General features: G+C 41.0%; 1 protein-coding gene across 1 annotated transcript in view; it reads left to right on the forward strand.

The window, feature by feature from the left end:
• The window catches only part of fech (ferrochelatase), a 41,448-nt gene that overhangs the window by 12,222 nt on the left and 4,857 nt on the right, over positions 1-24,369 (forward strand). The window contains exons 6-10 of the mRNA XM_017713717.2: positions 4,476-4,582; positions 11,358-11,456; positions 13,139-13,246; positions 15,981-16,145; positions 22,020-22,079. Coding sequence (XP_017569206.1) covers positions 4,476-4,582; positions 11,358-11,456; positions 13,139-13,246; positions 15,981-16,145; positions 22,020-22,079 — 539 coding nt within the window. The remainder of the gene's footprint in view (positions 1-4,475; positions 4,583-11,357; positions 11,457-13,138; positions 13,247-15,980; positions 16,146-22,019; positions 22,080-24,369) is intronic.

A 24,369-nucleotide genomic window follows, 5' to 3' on the forward strand; every position in this document is an offset into this window, starting at 1 on the left:
ACACAGTGACATGACCTTTGATGCAGGTGGCAATACAAATAATACACCACTCAGCTGGAGATTGCCTCTACCACCTAGTCATTGAGGGCCTTACTTGTCGGTGACAGAATGAATACTCTGTTGTATCTGCTGAAGAGAAAACACCTTCAGAAAGTGCTTGATTTGAGCCACAGTACCAGCTGGATTCTCCTGTACGTGTGGTGTGCTATCAGACAGTGTAGCTCTCATGTTTAGCCTAGAGAGCAACTTCAGAATTTACTCTCCATTGAAATCCACATCAGGCCTGCTTATGTCAGTGGCATGGAGGGCTTACTGTACAAAACGTCCAACACCAAGGATAAATATCAAGGTGAATTTCAAGATGAGTGTGCAGTCTTAATAATAACCCATCCACATACTTTTGATAAGCAGGAAGCGCAACTACATAAACTTTAAGCATGAATAGAGTGAGGGACCTTTATCCAGTGGGTTCTGTAGGGCCAACAGCACCATGGAGACTGAACACGACTGAACAACATCTCATGAGTGCCATGTATACCTGATTGTGCCTTTGGGCAAGGCATTTACCCCCCACCCCAACACCCCCGGCCATGCTCCAAGATTGGGCATAGTTAGGCAGCCAAATGACAAATTTGCCTTGTAGGACCAATGAAGTACATAACACAACATTGAACTGACGTCATAAACCTGCCAACCTTAAAATACCCCACACCAACCAGCAACCTTTATCAAATGTGGTGCTTAACTTGTTTTGGTAGCCTACAGTTTGAGTAGCTGGTGTTATAGAATTGCTTTAAGGTGTAGTAGATGTCATTTTAATACACACACGTTTGTCTGTAAATAAGTTAAGTGATACTTTTTTAATCCCACAAATGGGGAAATTCCACCTCCGCATTTAACCCATCTGTGAAGTGAAACACCACATACACACTAGTGAATACACACACACTAGGGGACAGTGAGCACACTTGCCCGGAGCGGTGGGCAGCCCTATCCACAGCACCCGGGGAGCAATTGGGGGTTAGGTGTCTTGCTCAAGGACACCTCAGTCATGGACTGTCGGCACTGGGGATCCTTCCAGTCACAGGGCCAGTTCCCTAACCTCCAGCCCACGACAGCCCAAATAATATGTACATTGTATATTACTTGTCCATACATTGTCTACATTGCTTGTATACTGTGTATATTGCATGTTTCCTATAAATTACTTCTACATTGTTTGTATGTTTGTCACAATTGGCCCCTCCCAGTCCTACGTATGCTTTTGTTTTGTTTTGGTCTTGTCCATGTGATTCCTTGTTTTGTTGATTCCCGGTCCTGTCCCCTTGTTTCCAGACCCTGCCCCTGATTGTAACCACCTGTGTTATCCACCTGCGTCTTGTTAACCCTCATTATTCCCTGTATTTAAGACCTGTGTTTTCCCCTGTTAGTTTGCTGCTCTTTGTTTGGTCTTTGTATTGCATTGTTTTGTGTCATTCTTCCGGCCTCTTTTGTGTGTTTTTCTGTGTTCGTTTTCGTCATGTCTGTCCCGTGTTGGCTCGCTGACCCTGGACCGTTTTGACCATGGTAATGGATTTGCTCATAACAAATCTCGCTTCTCTTCGCATATGCGTCCACCTCATCATCGCTCCCCAGCGTTACAATATTGTATTTATTTCTAGAGAGACACTAGTGCCTGGAACCAAATTCCTTGCATGTGTCAACATACTTGGCCAATAAATCTGATTCAAATTCTGAAATGTTAGCTTGTTAACGGCATGCATGTAGGCAATGTTGTAGCGACTCCTTAATAAGCTTGTAATTCAGAGGATTCAGTAACATTCAGGGAGAAACTGCTCAGCACAAAACACAGCAGCTTTGAAACATTTTTCTTTACAACAGGATGCGATAGACGTGGTTTTTCTCATTTAGAAAAACAGCTTAGACGTGGACTTCTGAATATAGGCGTGGTGCACAACTTCAGAGGTCTGTTGTTGTGTTTTGCCAGATTTGAAAACCCAGCTGAGAACATCCTTCCTGAGTGGAAGATCTCATGGTACGCCAACCACAGCAGGGACAGAAATAGCCTTACATTCCATCTTGGAGCCATTAGAAAACATGTTTATAATGCTGGATATTGAGTAGGATGTCCCCAGTGCAGAGCTGGATGAATTTCACAGGGAAACCATAGCCATATTGTGTTTGGCTATCAGCTCATTGTAGTGCAGCAGTAATGGGTGATGACAAGTGCAGAGTTCCCTGTAGGCCCCAAGAGTACTGAAATGTCATTGGTCTTCATCCATAGTTTGCTTGCTTAGCAGAAGCTGAGGGAATCAAAATCAGCGAATCCAGGCAGGTGTCTTGTTATTTAGCTTATAATAACTGAGTACTACCAAAAAAGTACTATAGCCACTATGCCTGGGCAGGAGCTGGAGAAGAAGCCTTCATAAGAACTGAACAGCTTCTTTATGTACTGGCTTGCACCCCAGGGACCTCTGGAGCTTGGGGAAAATCTTTGCCAGGCTCAGTGATTAGACAGTGAGGGGTAAACAAGTCAAGACAAGTAAAATCATGCCCATTAGTTACCCCACTGGACATAGGAGATGAAGATGAGTCTCCACTAGGGGAGTGGAACATCCCCTTGGTGTGGAGCCATATGTGAGGCATAACGCCAATGCAGGTAGGCTGGAGATTCTGCAGTGGAAGAATTTCCAAGTTAATCCATTTATAAGGCGCAATTCCTAATGATGAACAATTTGTTGAAGCATTATAACACATTCAGACTGCTTCACTCAGCTTGGGCAATTTGCTGCAAACTCCTAGGATGATTTATGGCTCAGTTGGTGGAAGAACCCTTTTTTATAGCCCATAAACTCTGGAGTAGCTTTCCAAAAAGATAAGGAATTCAAGCTTCATGGGTGTTTTTAAAACCAGAGTTTGGGCAGTGCTACTGCTGTATATTTCCAGGCTTGTAGTTTGTTGGAAAAGGGAGGTAGTTTAAACGTCGCTGCTTTAGGCTAATACTAACCTGTTACCCCCCCTAACGTTAGTGGCAGTGTGTCTGGGTGGAGCTGTAGTGGCGTTGTTGCCTGGAGAAACGCTATGTTGCGCATATGCTCACAAATGCATTTATGTACCTCTTTGCAGCCTTGAGTCGCTGCTTCCGCAGCCCACAGAGGACAAGTAGAATCCTGTGAGGAGAACATTGAGGACGTCTTCCATGCGGGTTGCATCGTAATTCATGTAACTGCATGAAGTGCAAAACCTGAATTGTCTTTGACTCTGATCTCGGTTTTAGGCTTCACATTAAAAGCGTAACTAAAACCAGAGTCAGGACTTATTTCAGACTGTATGATGCTAAGACGTTGACTCCCACTTTCTGGTTTTCTCTTTTTTAGATCGATGTAAAGCATTGTGCACTGGCTTATCTAAAAAGAGTATAGGCAAACTACAGTCTGTACAGAATAAAGCAGCAAAAGTTCTTACTTCAACACTGAATTACTCCAGTTCGGGCAGCACTTCACTGGCTCCCTGCAGCACAGAATTTTTAAGGCCGTTAATAGACTAGCGCTTGCTTGTATGTCAGATGGTCTGCATCTGCTCCACAGTGATGTTGAAGATCAACAAACCCAAGATTACTTTCTGTTCCAAGAACAAAACACATGAATATGGGAATCATCTTTACTTAGCAGTTTTAAACAGCAGCGTTTGCACTGTGCGACCAATTATGCATTCTAGTTTTAATTTTATTCACTGTTATTTCAATTTGTTATATTCTTTTATATCTGAACAGCTTGTGATTTTGTTATGTGGTGGTTTCACTCACTTTTGTTTTTTTTGTCATTATTCTTTATTTAAATTTTTAGATTTGTTTATAATTTTAAATATTTGCCCCTTTTAATGTTTATATTTTTCTCATTTATGCTTTTCCTTTGCGTTGGAAAGCAATTTGAGCTGCATTTTAATGTAATACAGGTGTTATATAAATAAAGCTTTTTATTATTTTATTATACAAGGTGTCTCAAAAGTAAGGATAAGCCCTTATTAAATGAAACTGGTTTGGCAGATGGTGACTCAGTTTCAGACACAAGCTGTTAGGCCACCGTCTTGAATCCACCATCCTTGTTTTTCTGGTGAAATTTTCTGCCAGTTTTGATGTGCCAAACACCTGCCTTCCCATGTGTAATGCTAAAGTTGAATCCAAGATGGTGGTCATCTTGAATGCCCCTATGTTGGTGACACGGCCTGACTGGTTCCCCCCTTTCCCCACAGCTTATGTCTGAAATGGAATTATTGTCTGCCAAACCGTTCATTCCATTCATTTTATATGGGTGTTTCCATACTTTTGAGGCAACCTGTATAATGGTGGTAGTTCTCACCTTTGCACAGATCAGTATCTTTGTGCTTTGTTCTGTCTTTCACGGTCAGGAGGAATGAACCAGAGCTTTATTTGTCTAAAGTAAGTTTATTTTCTCCTTGTTTTTGTGTGTGTGCAGGCAGCAGCCTCAATGCCATCTACAGATACTACAGCAACAGAGCCACTAGGCCCAAGATGCGCTGGAGTGTGATTGACAGGTGGCCAACCCACCCTCTGCTCATTGAGGTGAGACACTCTTTCAGTTTCCTACAGCTGATCTGGAGTCACCTGACACAAACCCCTCACTGTCAGAAGCAGTCTTCTGGTGTGCTTGGACAGTCCTCGTTAATTCATAAAATTGAGATATTGTCATGTTCTGGGTCTTAACTAGCAGTTGTTTGCATTCAGGTGGTCATCGGTGCCGCTTATTTAATAATGTAAAAAGTTAAAATAACAGTTTCAGTTACAGTTACAAGTTCAGCTGTATACAAGTACACAGTGAAAAGAAACAACATTCCTCCAGGACCAACGTAGGAACACAAGTGCAAAACAAAATCTGTGTTTATTGCAGACATTACAGAGCAATAAATAAAAAGACTTGCAATCAATACAAAAACAGAATACAGGCAGTACACGGTGCTGAGAGTGTGTAGCCTGTACAATACAGAATGAAACATACTATGCAGTCACTGCAGTAGCAACCGGAACAACAGAATACAGTATTTGGTTGATGCAGTAAAAAACATAAAATGTGCAAAAATGCAAGTAGAGATTTACAGCCTCCTCACAATGAGGTTAGCCTGCCAAAGTGAAATTAAAGAAGTCTGCATACTTCATATTAATTCACAACATCCATTTTCTGAATGCTTGATCCAGAAATGAATCACAAACGTACTATAGAAATAATTTACTAATCATATTTATTTTGTTGAATACATTTTTATGCATTTAGGTTGGAAAGCTTGTCTGGGTCGAACAAAATAGCGTTATACTGAATAGATTTGTGTTTGCATCGATTTATCAGGCCATTCTCGCTTCCCCAATAAAATAAAAAGAAAGTTTAGCATAAACTAAAATGTTGGGTTGTGCTTCCCTCTCGTCTACTCTCCTCTACTCTCCTCTCCTGCTTAAAATGACCGCTGTGGGAGAATGTTGGGATTTGAGGATGGATGGATGAAAATTGCAGTGCTACAGTAGCAAGGCATAGAATTGCACATGCATTTAAATATATTAGGCAGAAATAAAAATAGACATTAATTAGGCAGAAAAAAGGCAGAGCTGCTGGACATTAACTTCAGAGTGTTATATGTGTGGGAGGACCACCCACTGCTTATAAGCTGTCTTTAATTGATCTTCTTAGTTCACCTCTCCCTTTGGTCAAGCTTCTCTTTCTATTCTTGAGTGACTAAGTCTGTCTTTGGGCATGTCTTTGTGTGGTGTGTGTTTGAGACTGCTACACACTGAGGTGTCCAAATAAGAGAAATGCTGTCTGAGGTCCTGGAAAAATGTCCACACAGGTTGTGATAGTTTGAATATCATACATGAAGTCATGTCCATTTGACGAAGTTGACTCAGGAGTTGTCAGTTGCCATAGGCACGGTGAGCGGTCATGACTAAAGGCTTGGAAAAACAGCAGGTGTTTTTGTCAGCAAGGTTTTAGCTAAAGTGGTGGGTGTATTTGAGGACTAGATCAGTCATGTAGCCACCAATTTCTTTACAGTGGTGGTGATAGGAACCAGGGGTCACCATGACTACAACACATATATAGGCATTTTATTTGCTATCCAAAACCACCAGTGAACCTCCACACGTGTCTTCTGAGTTTTATTTGGAATATTGATGATGGTAAAATAATAATAAATCTGAAACAAGTGTTTACTTATTTTTCCTCATGACACCCGGCATGCATACCTCCACTGTGAAGTGTAAACTACTTTTTAGGCCAAAATCTTCTCAAAACGGTCATAAAACAATGTTGGAGAGATCAGGTCGTATATTCTCAGCATTTTTTGTACCAACATTCTGTAAGGGAGCTTTTAGAGGCAATAACCTCTTTAGACGTCTGGTTCCTGTCACCACCACTGTGAACAATTTTGACTGTAGAATGGAGCGTTTTGCGTCAGACCGCTCTGAATTAAATTAAATGATAATAATCTGTGGAATTATTCTTTAAATTATCCAGAGTGGGAGATGTTTTGAATCACTTGAGGGAATATGCGTCAAATATGAGAACAAGGGTAACATGCAAGCAAGTAAAGAAGCTTTCTAGCATGATCCCATAAAGTGGACCTGTTTACTATGTTTCATTGCTTTTCATTTTATACAACAGTTAGTTCCAGTTTGGTCCGACTCTGAAGATGAGATGACAATAAATTCCCAAACTGTCGTCACCACTGCACAGCTTTTCAGTCGGCAGCTGTGACGGAAGAACAGCTGAACAACCTGGAATCAGCCAGAAATGAACCCAACACCATTCGCCAGATGTGTCTGATCTTCAAAGTCTGACCAAATCAGACTGAGCCATAAAACTGACCCAATAAAAAAGAAAATAGCTGCTCAGTGGTGACGACAGTTTGGGAATTTAGTGTAAGGAGCTGGAGAACGAACTGCCGGCTGTGCAGCGAGTGGGCGGAGCTCGTTACTCTGACGTAGCAACAAGCTGCTCGTTAAGGAGCTATAATTAGGAGGAAGGAGCTGAACATTAAAACACATTAAACGCCGCCTTCACGCCCAGTTTATTCATTTCTTACCGTATTTGTTTAACTGTCATATAAAAGCAACAGAACACTCGGGGTCTACGAATAACATCACGGCTGTGATGATCTACAGCGACCAAATCACAGCTGTGATGTTATTTCACGATAACACACTCCCTCTCGTGCTCTATTGCTTAAGTAAGTGGTCATATTACATATGACAGTTTTTTTTTGACTGAGGTGTTCTCATTGTTTGTGATGATTCTTTTGAAAAGTACTAAATATTAAGAATCTCTTTATTGGGGTTTTAGTTTCTGAATACTCAGTATCTCTGAGTATATAGCTAGATGTCTATACTACACTTCAGTTAAGATTTAATATGGAACAGAATACATTACTGCACATTCATTTACAAAAAAGTTGAGTTTCTTTCTTTGGCACTGTTAGATAAGCACTCGGCTCAAAATACAACAAAGGTGCAGGTAAAATATGATCTATCACTGATGTGTGAAAGCAGCTGCGGTGATTATTCTCGTTACACATACGAAGAGGAGCATATGCACAATACACACTTACACAATAATGCCCAAATAGGTAAATGTACCTATGTAAATGCATCGATTCCCTAAAGAGTTTGTTTAAACCAAGACTACCACAGCTAATGGAATAAAACCATTTTCTGAGCCACTGCAGCTTTCAGTTTTTGGCCTGGCGGCACGATCTGGAATGGCGAGTGAGGAGGAATGTTGAATGAGGCTGGATCACCATAAAGTTGTTCCACCTTTTCTGTATGTTGTTAAGTTGGGGTTGTTGATCTGTGATCTTACCTGCCTGGTCTTTGATACTCTACATTTCATTTTCTTTTGTTGGACTGATGGGTTTCCCTATCATTGTAAAATTTTCAATGTCAGGACATTTATGTATAAATAATAAATTTTTAAGTAATAATAAGAAGAAAATTAAGTAATAATCATTTCCTACAAGTAAACAAAGCAGTGCATTTGATGCCAACGAAGGAGAACCAGAAGAGCTGGTTCTTCTTTTTCGCTGTGACCGATTCCTCTTTGGTCAGTTTAAAGTTTCACTCAGCTTCGCCTCCAGCAGCTCTCAGTGAAGTGAAGCTCATTTTTAACTGTGTGTGAGCTGCAGTTAGTGCTGGGTGATGACATGCTTGCCAATATGCAGTAATATGGATGTATTGTGATATTGCTCTTTGGTTTTAATGACCCTTTAATAACAGATTTGAGTCTATATTGTGTGCTTTACTCATTGACTGATACAGTTTAACAGGGGACCAGTCCAATAGTCTTCATCCGTTTTGCATGCTCCACGTAAATATTCAGAATTAAAAATCAATTTTTCATCCACATGAATGAAATGAAAACTTTTCATTCATGAGCTGAACTAACAGGCTTCAGTGTGCGTGTTTCTCCCCTTTCCTCGCTGTTTGTGCTGTCACCTCTTCAGGGGCCCACTGTTAAATATTATATGGTTTCATGGTTGTTTCAGAGTTGAATGTTCTTTTTGCGGTGCAGTTGTTCAGAATTGAGTGAGCGTACGCAGACCGTGCACATCATGCTCCTCGGTGGTTGTTGGGAGCCGAATCCTCTCCGTGTTTGAAACATGCCCAGTATGTTTCACCACTGCTGCAGCTCTTTCTCTCTTTATTCTACGAAGTGGCTTTGATAGTTAAAAAAGCATTTCTTTAAACCTGTGGCACCTTCCGACACTTCAACATAGCAAAATGTGTCTGTTCCCCTATAAAACGAGTTAAAGCATGAAATAAGAAGGTAAGCTCTTTTTTGTGAAATGTGCTTTCCGACTGGTTAATGTTTACGGTTCTGTCAAAGTTTCCTTTGGGGCCGTTTTAAAGGGGAATTCCACAGATTTTTCTGGATCATTACATCTTTGAGGCGTTCCGAGTGGTTTGGTTTGAAACGCTCCGTTCTAGAGAAACTTACAGAGTCAGAAGTGTTCACAGTGGTGGTGATAGGAACCAGACATCCACCTCTTAAAGCTCCCTCACAGAAACTTTTTTTTTTTAATCTCAAAATTGTATTTTTAACTTTTTTAATACATTACGGCTGAGGGATACATGCAGGGCATGCATGAGGAATACATGTAAGGCAAAATAGTCCCAGAAGAAAACTCCTTTATTTATTTATTCATTGTTTTTCCGTCATTAACGTTCCATATAAAACTCAGAAGACTCTAGGTAGGTTCACAGGTGATTTTTGGATAGTAAATAAATAGTCTATATTTGTGTTGTAGTCATGGCGACCCCTGGTTCCTATCACCGCCACTGTGAAGAAATCTGAACCATTTCACACCAAACCCCTCTGAATCGCTCTGTTTACATCTCAGTGACTGAATGAGGCATCTTTTAGCTGGTGTAACAGAATCAGCAGTTAGTGTTCTCCTCCAAGCGTGTTGAGCCGTACAATAAAGTTGCATTGGTGCATTACGTATCTTGAAGGAAGCAAATTCTGTCCTTCACTGTCCCAGTGTGGTAGTATTGTGTGATGAGGGGAGATCTGTCACACTCTGAGGCTGTGGTATTGGAGTACTGTGCAAAAGGCACCTAAGCACATTTAGGTTTAGAATGATTTATCTCGGCAGTAACCGTGTTTTGTGCCTAGAAAAACATCAAATATGATTAGAAAAGAAACTCCTACAATAAAATAACATGACATTCTTTTTTCAAAATAAATATTAATAAATGAATAATCGTGTTGTGAGCTAGTTTGAAGAGCAAAGTTTGGTTCCACATTTCACCAGGATTCCTCCAGACATCATCAGCAGCACCTGATTTAATTTAATGTAATATTGATCAAACAGGTAAAACAGGTATTTGATGATAACTACAGTTAATACAGGGCTTCCTTCAGGAGAGAGCAGGAAATGGTTAAACAAACACACCGACATACATAAAAATCACCACTTACTGAATTAATGTTATTTGTGTTTGTTCTAATATTGGTGCTAATGTTTACTGACCATATAACTAGCCTTTCAATTCTAAAATTCTTTCCACAGTACAGTATTTGGGAAAACGGTGATTTAATTTTGTCAGTGTTGTCTAGCACCTGCTGTGGTGTTGAATATTAAGATTAAGCATTAAGATGATGTTCTCTGTTAATGTTTGAATAACAGTTAATGGGTTTTCTTCGCTTGAATGCTCTGTCTCATATAAATCTTCTCTGTTGTTGCAGAGAAGTCTTTTCGTGTCTGTTAGGCACTATTAGGTGGTCAACTGTGGTTGCTGGTTAGTGTAGTGGTTAACACCTCTGCCTTCTACACTGTAAATTGGGGTTCAATCCCCACCTGGGTAAACACCCTACCCTATACCAATAAGGGTCCTTGGGCAAGACTCCTAACACCACCTTGGCCTCCCTGTGTAAAATGATCAAGTTGTAAGTCGCTCTGGATAAGAGCGTCAGCCAAATGCCATAAATGTAAATGTAACTGCATTTTCACTGGAGCAACTAGGAGGGCAAAGTAAAAATAGCGTCCACGGGTGCTGTTAGAGGATCAGTCTGGCCTGCACTTTTGTGGTGGAAAGTCACGGTGAAGCATGGTGAAGATCTCGTGCAGGCTAAAAAGACTTTTAGTTTATATCATTAAAAAAAACCCATGAAAACAGTCTTCATTACTTTTTACTTTATACTTACTGTTCTTTGAGTTATTGTTTTCTGTTTTCCCAATTCTGAAGCTTTGCAGGGTGTTATTATTTATTTATTTTCTGCTTCAGTATGATTTTTGATTCTCCGGCCCCTCCACACTTGTGGCTTTCTCCCTGCCATCCTCGCCGAGGTTCGTTGGCGCTGGGTGTTCGGGCCCCGCCTTCCTGCCAGCTCTCGCGGCCATCATCGTCAGGGCCCGGGGGGCGGGCGCATGCCACATATGTGTTCAGCGTTCCGATTGCTTTGGCTCAGATAAATACAAAGATTACAGAGGAGCACGTCCTTCCTCAAAGTGGTCTTATTAAAAAAGCCCAACTGAGCTATGAACAATACACATGGATTGGCTGGACCCAGATGGCAAGTTTTGATCATTAACAGTGATTTCCACAGAAAAACAGCGACTGGGTGGAGTAGAGAGTGAGGGACGAATCAACTGTATAGTTTGTCTTTGCTGGGAAACCATTACACTATTTCAAATGTTTGTTTTTCCAATTATTTAGATTTTTCATTGATGTCATTTCAGTTACCAATTACATGGCATTATTAATTAAACATTTTCTATGTTATTTAGATTGTAACGTAGTTAAATTTTGCCATGAATAATCATTACTCTGTCTCTTTCTGTCTCCCTCCATCCCTCAGTGTTTTGCTGAGCATGTGCGTAATGAGTTGGATAAGTTCCCTGCTGAGAAAAGGGATGACGTGGTCATTCTGTTCTCCGCTCACTCGCTGCCCATGTCCGTAAGTACCTGCATGAGCTGTAGACAGACTCTGTGAACTCCAGTGTCAACAATTTTATATATAATTTATGTGGTGCCCAGAGCGCTGACCACTCAACCAACAGGTTCATCATTCTGACTCTCTAAAACTCCACCATGAAACAGTAAGGATAATGTTGTGCTTCTCAAATGCAGTGACCGGTAGTGTCAAAGTTATGTATATAGCGCTTTTTACAACAGATGTTGTCACAAAGCAGCTTTACAGAAAAATCTGGATCTAAGCCCCCAGGAGCATCGCCAGTGGAGACCGTGGCAAAAGGAATCAAGACTCAAAAGGGGAGCCATCCTTCTCTGGTCAACACCGGATAGAAAACAGTGTTAGTGTAAAATATTAGAATACAAAACTGGGAAAAACAAGTGGAGCAATGGTTAATTAGATAGATAGTTTGAGTTTATGCAGCATCATCATCATCAGGAGTGTCAGTTAATGAAGGTGAGGTTTGCACAGCGTTGTACAGCATGAAGCTCAATGGTGGTTAAAACAGTCTGGACGGCTGAAATGGTCCAGAAGGCTTTTGAGCAGTGGCAGCCAATCAAGACAGAAGAAGCGACAGCGTTGGAGGCACAGAACTGGCGGCTGTTCAACTCGGCAAAGAAAAAACACACAGAGTCAGTTCTGTAAAGAGTGACAGATCAGATTACAGTGTAACAGAGCAGCAGAGACTCCAGCGGGTCTAGTTATTACAGCCTACCTGAAAGAGAGAAACCAGAAAAGTAACAGAGACATCAGGCTCCCTGAGATGTCGGCGTCCCTCCACTCCACCGTCAGCAGACCCGAGTGAGTGTGAGAGCAGTGGGACAACAGCACCAACACTCCCAGTTTACCATGAATACTCTAAGACCACGAGTCTCCTGATCTGTACCTTTTGTCTACCAGGGAAAACTAATTACCAAAGGCTTCACTAAACAAGTAGGCTTTTAGCCTAGACTTAAAGACCGAGGCTGTCTCTGAGTCCTGAACACTGATGGGAAGATTATTCCAAAGCTGGGGGGTTTGTATGAGAAGGCTGTCCCCCCGATGTAACTTTATTAATTCTAGGTACCAGTAGTAAAGCAGCACATTGTGATTCTCATTACTGCAATGTCTTTCTCATTTTTTGGTGGAATCTTTACTTCACCCTTTTCCTTGTAAACCCCTAAGGGTGTGAACCAAAAACAACAAAACGTTTGTGGCACATGTAACAAGAAAAACGTCAGTGACTGTCCGTGTGTTGCATTTGTGAGATAAAATGGCCAAATATTACATTTTGTAAAATAAATATATTTTTAAGAATCTGCATTAAAATATTTAGCCTGACAGATTATGACCGTCTTTAAATCATAGTGTTGCGGTAATGAGAATTTGATTATTTCAATTGGAAAATGTATTTAAAATCACTTAAATCATTCAGGTTTCTTTTAGCTATTCAACCAAGAGCATCTGTTTGTATATGCAAAAAAAGAAAACATTGTCATCGTAATTTTAGTTTGTTCGAACTGGGTCCCAGAATTTATTATGTTTGTGAGAAGGACCTGATTACATTATTGCACATCTGAGTTTAGGGCATGTTTTCTTCCTCTAAAGTCAGTTAGGAGATACAGGGTTTTGATAAGATCATGAAGGCATGTCATGTGTTTGTGTCCATTTTGGCCGTGTCTGTGTAGGTGGTGAACAGGGGAGACCCGTACCCTCAGGAGGTCGGTGCTACAGTGCAGAGGGTGATGGAGAGGCTAGGCCACTGCAACCCTTACCGCCTTGTCTGGCAGTCAAAGGTAACATGCTGAACATTTGTTTTTCACTCAAAGCATATGAGGGAACAGAGCTGGACATTTTCCCGCAGATACATTAAAAACGTCTTGTAAATGGTCCTAAAATGTCTTTTACTGTTAGAGATTTAGCATTTTATGGTAATACCTGAAGACCTAGTTGCTACTAGTCACTGTATATATTATTAAACTAACTCAGAATAGCCTAACAACAAAAACTGACCAGCTGTCAGTGGTCCTGTGGTCAGACTGTAGGGATGACTATAGAACATTAATAATGAAGTTATAATAAAATGAATATTCAGAATGACCCTGAATGTTGTTGAAAAAGTGGTGGTCAAAACATGGGGTTGACAAAAAACCTAGGGTTATTACAGGATGGAATTTACAACATATAAATAACTCAATCCTTGAAATACAGAACAAAACAACCTTTTGAATCTAGTTTGTAAGATTTACATCTGCATTGGATTAATGTTGTATATAAAAATATTAACAGGAATGATTCAAGTGTGTGTGTGTAATATATACACACGTTTGGTTTATAGTGTGTTTGAATAGAATAGACGTAATGCAACATTTGAGTTTGTGTGCGGTTAAAAATATTATTTTCCTTTTTTATTTAAAAAGTCCTAAAACAGAAAAGTCATTTTATAAAAACAGGACTCCTGCCTCATGTTAGGAACACAGATTCATAGTTTGAATAAAGTTTGTGGACATCTGCTCCTCCAGCTTTTCCTCAGAAATTAGGGATATTAATAGTGAGTTTTTCTTTCTTCACTGCAGTAACAGCCTCTACAGCCTCTGAGAAGGCTTTACACTAGATATTGAACACTGCTGTGAGGATTTGATTGAGCCTTAGTGAGGTCAGGTAGTAAAGTTGGATGGTCAGTTGTAGATCGCTCCAACTTATCCCAAAGGTATTGGATGGAGCTCCATCATTCCAGAGAACTCCGTTCTACTGCTCCACAACCCAATGCTGGGGGAGATTTATACCCCTCCAACCCACACTTGGCACTGGGCATGGTGACCTTAGGCTCATGTGCTTAGCAGTGCTCTTCTGTGAAGGTTATGCAAGATGTTTGTGTCTGAGAGTAGCTCAATAGAAGGACTGACTGTGTAGATACTTCAGGACATAAAGTGTAAATAAGCCTATCTGTCCGTTAGTGTGTCATCAGCTTAGGTGAGCTGTTGTATTTAGTTGGGTTAGTCACAGTCTTGTTTTTGCTGGAGGGCACAAAGTGCAAACATTAGTTGCACACTGCCATCATGTGGTGGCCTAGTGTAAGTACACTAAGTCCCAGATTTCTATACTGCATTCACCAAGTCTGAGATGAAAGGCTTCAGAACTTGTTACTGTCCTCATGACATCTGTTATTCCCAGTTGTCTCTTAATTGAATAGAGTTGATTCTGTGAGTGCCCCCCGCCTCCTTATTTATTGAATTTAACATATTGGGGGTGGGGGGCATCAATGAAATGCGTGTCTACTGGAGTGTGTCTGTCGTTTGTCTGTCTGTCTGCCCTGTGATGGACTGGCGACCTGTCCAGGGTGTATCATGCCTTCTGCCCGATGGCCACTGGGATAGGCTCCAGCTCCTCCCATGACCCTGAAGAAGAAGTGGCTTAGACGATGTGTGTGTGTGTGTGTGTGTGTGTGTGTGTGTGTGTGTGTGTGTGTGTGTGTGTGTGTTTGTTTCTAGTGTTTTATTTTTGCAAATAAACAGAAATTGAGCACAAAATGTGCAGAGAAATGCCATATTATTGTTTGTTCATTGCAGAGGATGTAATAACCTATTTAAACATGGAAAATCAAAATAAAATGTGTAATTTGACCTGGGGGGGGATTCTGCATGCAAATATTATAGCATTAGTTTGTCTTTTTACCACAATAAAACAAAAAAAATGTGAATTTTACCACAAAACTAAATGGAACAAAAACATTTTATTTGTATGTAATGTATATAGATCTTATTTGTATTTTTTTAAGTGTTATTGATAAGTTCTCCAGATTAGGCCCACTGTACTTTCAGTATTGTTTTATTCCATGTTGCTGCGAATTTATCAAACTAAATTATCAGATTAGTGAAAGCACTGAACACGGAGTCTGAACTAAATACAGTTACTTGGGATTTAGTTTAAGAATGTATTGAATTGAAGTAAAAGCTAGCTTGAGGCCAGTATCATGAATCTGAGGCCTACTTCAACCGAACCAGTGCTAATGTAGCTGACATTGATTAAACCTACTATTAAAAAAAAAAAAAAAAGATGGGTCTTCAAGGGTTCTTTAGTACAGAAGATAGTTCTATATAGAACCGTGAACACTCAAAGAACCCTTTGCATGATTAAAGGCTTATTTGCATCGTGAAATAATTCTTCAGGTCGGTAGAGAATAGACCTATTTGGAAAAAGGTTCTTTATAACACCATAACGGGGTTCTTCTATGGTTACGATGTCAAGTTTGGTACAATAGAAGAACCCTTTTTAGTGCTATATAGAACCCTCTACAGCACATTCTCCGTCAATCTGAAGAACTCTTTTGCGATTCAAAGAACCCTTTAGTCATGCAAAAGGGTACTTTGAGTGTTGATGGTTCTATATACCATTTTCTTTACTAAAGAAACCTTGAAAACATCTTCTTTGAGAGTGCAGCAGGGCACAAACACTAGCTGCAGGGTTTTGTGCTTTGTTAGCTGCCACTCAGCTTTTGATAGTGCTAATGCTTGCTGTTTGTGTCTGTAGGTGGGCCCGATGGCTTGGCTAGGGCCTCAGACTGATGAGGTGATTAAGGGTTTGTGTCAGAGAGGAAAGAAGAACCTGCTGTTGGTCCCCATCGCCTTCACCAGTGACCACATCGAGACCCTGCATGAGCTCGACATTGAGTACTCCCAGATCCTCGGAGAAGAGGTACGTGTCTCTGTGCATCCGCTGGTGTGAACGATTGTCTCTGTAATTGACAGGCTATTCATTCACTTATTTAACCATGAGCCTCAGTTTATCATTATATATACTTCACTGATGCCATCATTCAGAGTTCCATCTGAGACCTTTAGGATCATCAGAATTGGGTGAATTCTTTATAATATAAACCAACTGCTCAAAAGCAGCATTGACACTTTATTGGAGGGATTTTTGCCAATACTGATAAACCAGTGGGACTAGTTCTGGGTGATATACCATCAATAAAAAGTGATTGCTTTTCCTTTTTAGCAATACTTGTAGCAATATAATTGAGAAATATCTCATAAAATAACAGTCTTGCTCTTGCCAGGCATTTTTGTTCACATTACTGATGGTAACCAGGACCTAACAGTTAACTATAATGTGTGTTATGTTCAGATTGTTTTAAAGACGAGTTCAGAATTCATGAAACTGAAATAGAAAGTTAGTTTGCTTTCTGGAAATGTGCTTTCTGTCTGGTTAACATGTACAATACTGTGAAAGCTTTCCCTTGTTGTAATTTTAGGAGAAGAAAATGGACAGAACAAAAAAAACACTCTATTTTAGGCCTGTAAGACATTCTTTTAACATGGAGTAGCGGCAGTCTGGAAGTACACGCTCATTAATGGAGCACACTGGCTTAAAACTAGAATAATAAGAGTAATATTCTGTAGTATTGCATTAAATGCTTCAGCCTCGTCAGTTTGACTGAGTTTACCATTTGATACCCTAACGGTGTTTTCTTACTACAATGCTCAGCATGCATTACGCAAATAGAAAAGCCCAAAGAGCTTGTAGTGCTTAGGTTCCTCCCACCTTTGCGATGCATCATCAGAAGTTCTGTCTTTTAAAGGAACGATATGTAATACTGACCGCAAGAGTCTAAAATGGATACTGTGGTCCAAATTCAAAATATTGACTAGTTCTCTGCCACCCCCCTCATCCACAGACTGAAAGCTCACACGGGTTGCCAGGTTGAGGACACTGAACCTACATAAGCAAGCATGAGACAAGCACAACATTAAACTTGGACTATTGCATGCGATGATGAGTCATACACTGTAAATTGATCAGATGGATTAAGATTAGATTAAGATTAAGTGACCCTTATTAGTCCCACAATGGGGAAATTTCACCTCCGCATTTAACCCATCCGTGCAGCGAAACACCACATACACACTAGTGAAAACATGCACTAGGGGGCACTGAGCATACTTGCCCATAGCGGTGGGTAGCCCTATCCGCAGCACCCAGGGAGCAGTTGGGGGTTAGGTGCCTTGCTCAAGAGCTAGATGCATAGCTAGCTGTGCCTGTTATCCCGAAAACAGAAGCCTACTGCTTTAAAAGTCCTCGCTGCCTTGAATGAAGCTGAAGTCAGCATTTTATTTACCAGCTGCTTGTTTGAATTTTCCTGTTCCACCTTAAATGGTGCAGCAGTTACATTATAGCGCTTGAGGTGCTATAGGAAGCCAAATTGAGCCTCGTCTGCCTTAATAACCCAGCAGTACAGGGACCACAGATTGTGAATGATGAAGAGACGATAGCGAATTTCAAATCATAAACAGACTTTCCACTCCAGGACACAAAATTTGACAGGAGAACATACTGGCTGTAACACTGCTGATGGAGAAGCCGGTATGTTTCCTTAATCTGACATATCATGGTCTTTTTATGATTTAGTACAGTAAATATATTCCATAACGTTCCTTTAAACCTGAAAATCTCACTCTCGGGGTGGACAGTAACTAAGTAAAAGTAATTAATTACTGTACTTAAGTATTTTTTGTGTATCTGTACTGAAGTTTCTCCATTCTGGGCGACTTTTTCCTTTCACTCCACTACATTTCAGAGTCTAATATCCGACTTTTTCCTCCTACATTTTGAGAAATCTGTCGTTCCTTTTGGTTTCTGTGTGTATAAAAACGTAACATGTCAAAACAAAAGAAGTGCAAAGCCAGAGCACCAATCAGGGCCCAGCGGTCACTTTGTTTAGAGCTGGTTTTGACCTGTTGGTCATACCGACCCAGTGCAGCACGCGGTTCAACGTCAGCGCAGCAGCGTAAAACTTTGGGAGAGTCTGTTCAACATAAATGATGAACTAACCTAACTTTGTGTAAATAGAGCACAATATAGAAATATGTCCACATATGCAGTCGAGACTGACGCGGCTTTTTTCTGAATTTCTACAAACATCATTTCATTTTAAAGTAAATTAGTTTGGGCTGGTTTCTGTTTATGAACAGACGCCTACAGATCAACATAGTAAAGGAGCTCATCTGTGATCCTGAGTTTAAAGCCAGTTTTTATTCAAATTAAACTTGGAACTAAGTTGTAAATAAATCTGAAACTGAAACTTTGCTTGTGTGTAAAAAGTGATTTCAGAGCCACTCGGTTCTCCCTGATGGAAACTGTTTACCTTCAGTGTTTTGTGCTTCTGATCATTTTAATAGACGTCAGCGTCACTAATTAATGACGTTCTATTAAAAGACTGGTTTACCAAGAGAGACGCTGGAGGACTTTCACCTGAAATGAGTTCATGAAGCCAGTCTGGTTATAAAAATGATAACAGGACCAGATCAGAGCCAGAATTACTCTTTTAGTACTTTTACTTTATACTTAAGTACATTTGAAGGTAAATACTTTAGTACTTTTACTCAAGTGGAGGTCTAAAGGGAGGAACTTCTACTTTTACTGGAGGAATATTTTACCTTGGGTGACTCTACTTTAACTCAAGTACATGATTTGTGTACTTTGTGTACTGTAGGAAGTGATTAGTCTTGTTTACATCAGATGTAGCGATGGTGACGTTTTCATTTTGACTGGACTGTCCATTTAATTTTATTAATTGGGTGGAGACTGAAGTATCATCTGATACCATAATATATTTGGAAAATATTGTTGAGTTTTCACTTAGTGGCTGATATCAGCTGAGCCCTTGATTTCCACCAGAAGGCAGGAGGACCTGAACTGCCCCACACAGTTGGTCCACTCTATCTAATCTATCAGCTTCAGCTGTGCCTCCTGCCACACTGGGCTCGCTGATCTGTGAGATTTTTGCGAGAATGAGCTGGTGGGCTTTTTCCCAGTGTCCTGCAGCGCTGCACTGCATGCAGGTTGTCTGTGGAGCAGCAGTGTGTGAAGCTTGCTCCCTGTGTGATGGCCACATCAATGCCTGACCCCTCAGCGTGGTGCGCTCTGAGTGGATATGGCCGTGTAATCTCGGATTGGCCACTACAGTTAAGTGTCAGTGGTGAGTTTGGCCTGATCCAGATTGATCCAGTTTGGGTCAGGCTGGTGCTGCAGCTGTAGAGAGACAGACGGGCGAGAGACAGAGGAGCACAGAAGGAAGATGGGTTGGAAGGTGATACTTTTATGAGAGGAACGGTGAGGATGGAGGAGAGTCTGGGTACATACGGGCTCCTCGCTGGCTGGCGTTAGTTTGGCTGGTCCATCTGGAGCCACAGGAAGTAAAGACCCGCGTGGTCCCGCTCCACATACCACAGATCTATCAAGGTGGTCCCCCCGCACTCACTCTGCACATTGATCTGTCTGTCCATGCCCACCACAGTCCTCCACACCACACAGACCAGGAATCTTTACCTCTCTCGCTCTTCTTCTGAACTTCTCCTTTTCTTTTTCTTTCTTTCTTTCTTTCTTTCTTTCTTTCTTTCTTTCTTTCTTTCTTTCTTTCTTTACCTGTCTGTACTCCCTCCGCTCTCTTTCTCTCCCTCTCTCTTTCTCAATCTCCCTCTCTTTACCTGTCTGTACTCCCTCCGCTCTCTTTCTCTCCCTCTCTCTTTCTCAATCTCCCTCTCTTTACCTGTCTGTACTCCCTCCGCTCTCTTTCTCTCCCTCTCTCTTTCTCAGTCTCCCTCTCTTTACCTGTCTGTACTCCCTCCGCTCTCTCTTTCCCTCTCTTTACCTGTCTGCACTCCCTCCGCTCTCTCTTTCTCTCCCTCTCTTTACCTGTCTGCACTCCCTCCGCTCTCTCTTTCTCTCCCTCTCTTTACCTGTCTGCACTCCCTCCGCTCTCTCTTTCTCTCCCTCTCTTTACCTGTCTACACTCCCTCCGCTCTCTCTTTCTCTCCCTCTCTTTACCTGTCTGCACTCCTTCCGCTCTCTCTTTCTCTCCCTCTTTCCATTTTTTGTCCCTCTACCCTTCTATACTCTTTACCTTTCTGTATTCTCTCTCTCATCTCTTTGTTTTTGTTTTTCTGTTTCTCACTTCCCTCTCTATTTTTACCTTTCTCTCACTCTTTGTCTCTTTCTGTATCTGTCAGTCTCACTCTATTGCACACTCCCTCTCTCTCCATCACTCTTTCTCCCACTCCATCTGTACCTTTCTGTACTTTCTCTTTACCTTTGTGTGTTCTCTGCTCTCTCTCTCTATCTCTCTCTCTCTCTCTTCCTTTGTATTCACTGTCTCTTTACCTTTCTGTGCTGTCGTCTTTTCGCACTCTTTTCTTCTCTTAAGATTGCCTGTCTTTCAAATTTTTCTTTATTGGTATGACTGTTTTGAGTACATTCTTCCCAAAGCATGTAAATGGATAAAATAAGACATTGAATAAATTGAACTCTTATGCAGTGAGGGGGTTTTGGGGGGAGGGTCAGTGAGGTCAGGTGTGGAGTGCGTTACTGTCCCTCAGGTAGTGGCATGTCGCCACAGAGAGATGCTCTGCATCCTTCTCCAAGGAAAATTGCAAATGTTTCAGGTTGTGTTTGATTTCCAACATTTGCGGGAATGTTTGTTTTTTAATTTTGTGAAATTTTCTCGTGCCAGTTTGAATTTTTCAGGAGGAAGTGCAGCTCTGTCTCAACCTCACTGCCCTCTTTGGGCAGTCAGGATTTTTTATACCTGCTGTTTCTATGTTCAGACTGTGTTCACTCAGTCTGTACTTGGTCAGGATGTGTCTCTACTGTGGGTCTGTGGCGGTGAAGAGATTCTCTGTTTAGGGCCTGATGGCTCTGTAACTTAGTTGAGTTCTGGTTTCTTTGTCCCAGTGATCCAGATAAGTATTTTTACTCTACTTGATAATTTTGCTCTGCACTCAAGATGTTGTGTGTTAGGGGTTAGTTAGTCTCAGAACCAGCTGACAGAGGGGACTGGGCTTTAGAGGGGGACCACTGAATTTTAGATGCAGCTGGAATTTTAAAGCTCTTTTCTGAACGGGTATGATCAATGGAAATCGGCCTAATTCTGCTCTGCTTGCAGTTGTTGGTGTTTTTTGTTGAACTTTTCAATATACACCGAAAAAGCATAACATTATGACCACCTCCTTGTTTCTGTGCTCATTGTCCATTTTATCAGCTCCACTTACTGTATAGTGCTGATAAAATGGACAATGAGCACAGAAACAAGGAGGTGGTCATAATGTTATGCCTGATTGGTGAATTTCTGCAGAATTCTGCATGCAGGGGCTTTCTGGAATGCTTGTCCCATCTAGTGGTTTGTGCTTTTTTTTTTTTTTTAGTGCGTTCACTCCCAGATCAAAGTTTCCTGAGGCACTGAGTTTCGGTCCCAGATAATCAGAATGTAATGAATGCTCTAAGGTGGTGTTTAATAGAGAGAAAAGGTATCCGTTTTCCTGAAACCTGGCCTTTTTTTGGAAATTCATGATTAGTCTGTCTTGCTCCCTCTTGCACCCCCCTTTCATCTCTCTTTTTACCTCTCTCTCTCTCTCTCTCTCTCTCTCTCTCTCTCTCTCTCTCTCTCTCTCTCTCTCTCTCTCTCATATATGCTCTCTCTCTTTCATGCTCTTTCTCCCTTTACACTTCTCCCTTCGATATTGTTACACTAAAAGCGCCTTTAACTCTGTTTGTTTGTTTGTTTGTGATTTGCAGTGTGGGGTTGAAAACATCAGAAGATCAGAGTCTCTCAATGGAAATCCACTGTTTTTCAAGGTGAGAAATTACAGCACATACAACCTACAGATATAAGGCTGTGATATGATTTCATCCACAGAAACAAAGGTAAATCAGACATACTGTACCTCTAAATGCACTTTCATTTTGAAATGGAATGAAATTTAATCAACGTGGAATATCATTAATCTTTCTCTTATCCATCCTGTTCATAATCATGCACATTACAGATGGAAGTCCAGCGAGTTGGAGATTTTTAGGTCTTGAATAAGTTTCTAAGAGGAAAATTGGAACCCACCGGAAAAATGTATCTTTGCAAATGAAATCATGTTTTAAGAATATTATAATATAATCCCGTTTATTTGTAGACATTTTAGATATAAAGGACATCATGGATCTGGCTTGTAGCCCGCTTGCTTGCTCACTCACTCACGTTTAGCAGGCTGAAGATTTTCCACAAGGGGGCACTGTTAGCACTCAAGTAGCTTTTGGTCCTTTGTAAGAGTGGTGCTTTGAATCACTGAAAATGTGTTGCCTTGTCACTTGTTTCAATTCAATTTATCTAGTAAAATAATCTCATTCTTATGATTAAATTACTAGCGTTATATCTTGAAATGAGCATAATTATGTGCCAACAGCATAAGACTTTTTCTCTAATTAAAAGAAGTTAACAAGGAAGAAACATCTAGAAATAAGTTGAAGAGGCATGGAGATTATTAATTATATTTTTGATTTTAATAGCCATGATGTGATTTTTTTTTTTTTGCAGTACAGCAAATGTAAGTGTAAAAATTATGCATAAAAGTTCTTTTACTGATTGTTTTTATTTGGTTAACAGTATTTCTTTTGGACATTGTTGGCAGTTTTATTGTTTTTGAGAGAACTCTTTAGCAGGACATTTTCAGAGGCTGGAGGAAGTTCAGGACAGATAACGAAGAGTAACTTTCAGCAGTTTATTCATGACCTGATTGAAACCAAACTCCGTACTATAGGTACCTTTTTATTGTAGTCCAGCCTTTGAGCGGAGCTCTCTGCGCTCTCATTTAGAGGTGAAACTCTTTTCAGCATGCGAACAGAGACGATACTCGGCTGCACTCATTAGGGAGCTGGAAGCAGGCAGTGACTTTTATGAAGAACTCTGGGACAGTAGCCTTTTAAACCTTCCTGCACATCTTTCCTTTCTTTTTCAGTCTTTCATTCTCACCACCTCCCTCTCTCTGTGTGTGCTGTAATGGTCAGTTCTGGCACTAGCAGTAGAGTAGAAAGGCCAGAGGCACTAGCGAGGGTCGATAGTGTGATCCTCCTTTTGGCCGGTGCTGTGTTGGAACTCATCGCTGGGTTATAAAAAGCTACTGGCGGCCTGCTGGGTTTATTAAAGACCCATGAAATCAATCACACTGGCTTTCAACTCGCTGCAGAGAGCGGTCCACACATGCACGCATGCACACGCACACCCACCACGGGACCAATTACACCTGCCGTTCCAGAGCTGGTTGTGTCTGTGATGCTGATGGCAGTGATCATGCTTGTAATAATGGCAACAGTGAAAACGGCTGATTTATGATGAATTTGACCGTGAGGCACGTTTGTTAGAAAAGGTGTATATTCTAAATGAAGCTCTTTTATCTTAATTAGGGATATTCTTTTAAGAATAGCGAGCAGCTTCATTAAAGCAACTCTCACTTTAAATAATGGGCAAGCATGACCTCCAAGCAATAAAGTTCTTTACAGGTTTCGTGAAAGGAATAAAAGCCTATCTACTGTTTCAGGCTTGAGAGATGCCCTCTGGCAGGCAACAGTGTTCCCAGCTGCACTGAAAACTCGCTCATGGGGGCAGTCGTGGGCTTGAGGTTAGGGAACCAACCTTGTGACCGGAAGTTCGCTGGTTCAATCCTCTGAGCCAACAGTCTTAGAATGAGGTGACCTCGAGCAAGACACCTCACCCCAACTGCTCCCAGGGTGTGCGGATAGGGCTGCCCACCAAATTTCCCCGTTGTGGGATTAATAAGAGTCACTTAATCTAATCATTTTCATTGCATTGTTTAATTCGTTGCTCCACTGGTTGTTTGTGTTGTAAGTGCTGGAACAGATTTGCTGTGCTTCTACATTTGGTTGCAGCTGTCTTTGGACCCAACTTGCACTTTACATGAATTTGTTCAACATCTGACTTTTCAAATCCGTACCAACTGAGGTCGGCGCACAGACCTGTGAGAGGCAGCGTTTTTTGCTTAAGATGCGTTTTTCGTACATCTTGTAAATTTGAATAGTTTTGGTTGGTATTTTAATTGAAGTATAAGCAATGTAAACTGTAGAATGTCGATTGTCACAT

Source organism: Pygocentrus nattereri, chromosome 16, assembly GCF_015220715.1.
Source record: "Pygocentrus nattereri isolate fPygNat1 chromosome 16, fPygNat1.pri, whole genome shotgun sequence".
In the NCBI taxonomy this organism is placed as follows: domain Eukaryota; kingdom Metazoa; phylum Chordata; class Actinopteri; order Characiformes; family Serrasalmidae; genus Pygocentrus; species Pygocentrus nattereri.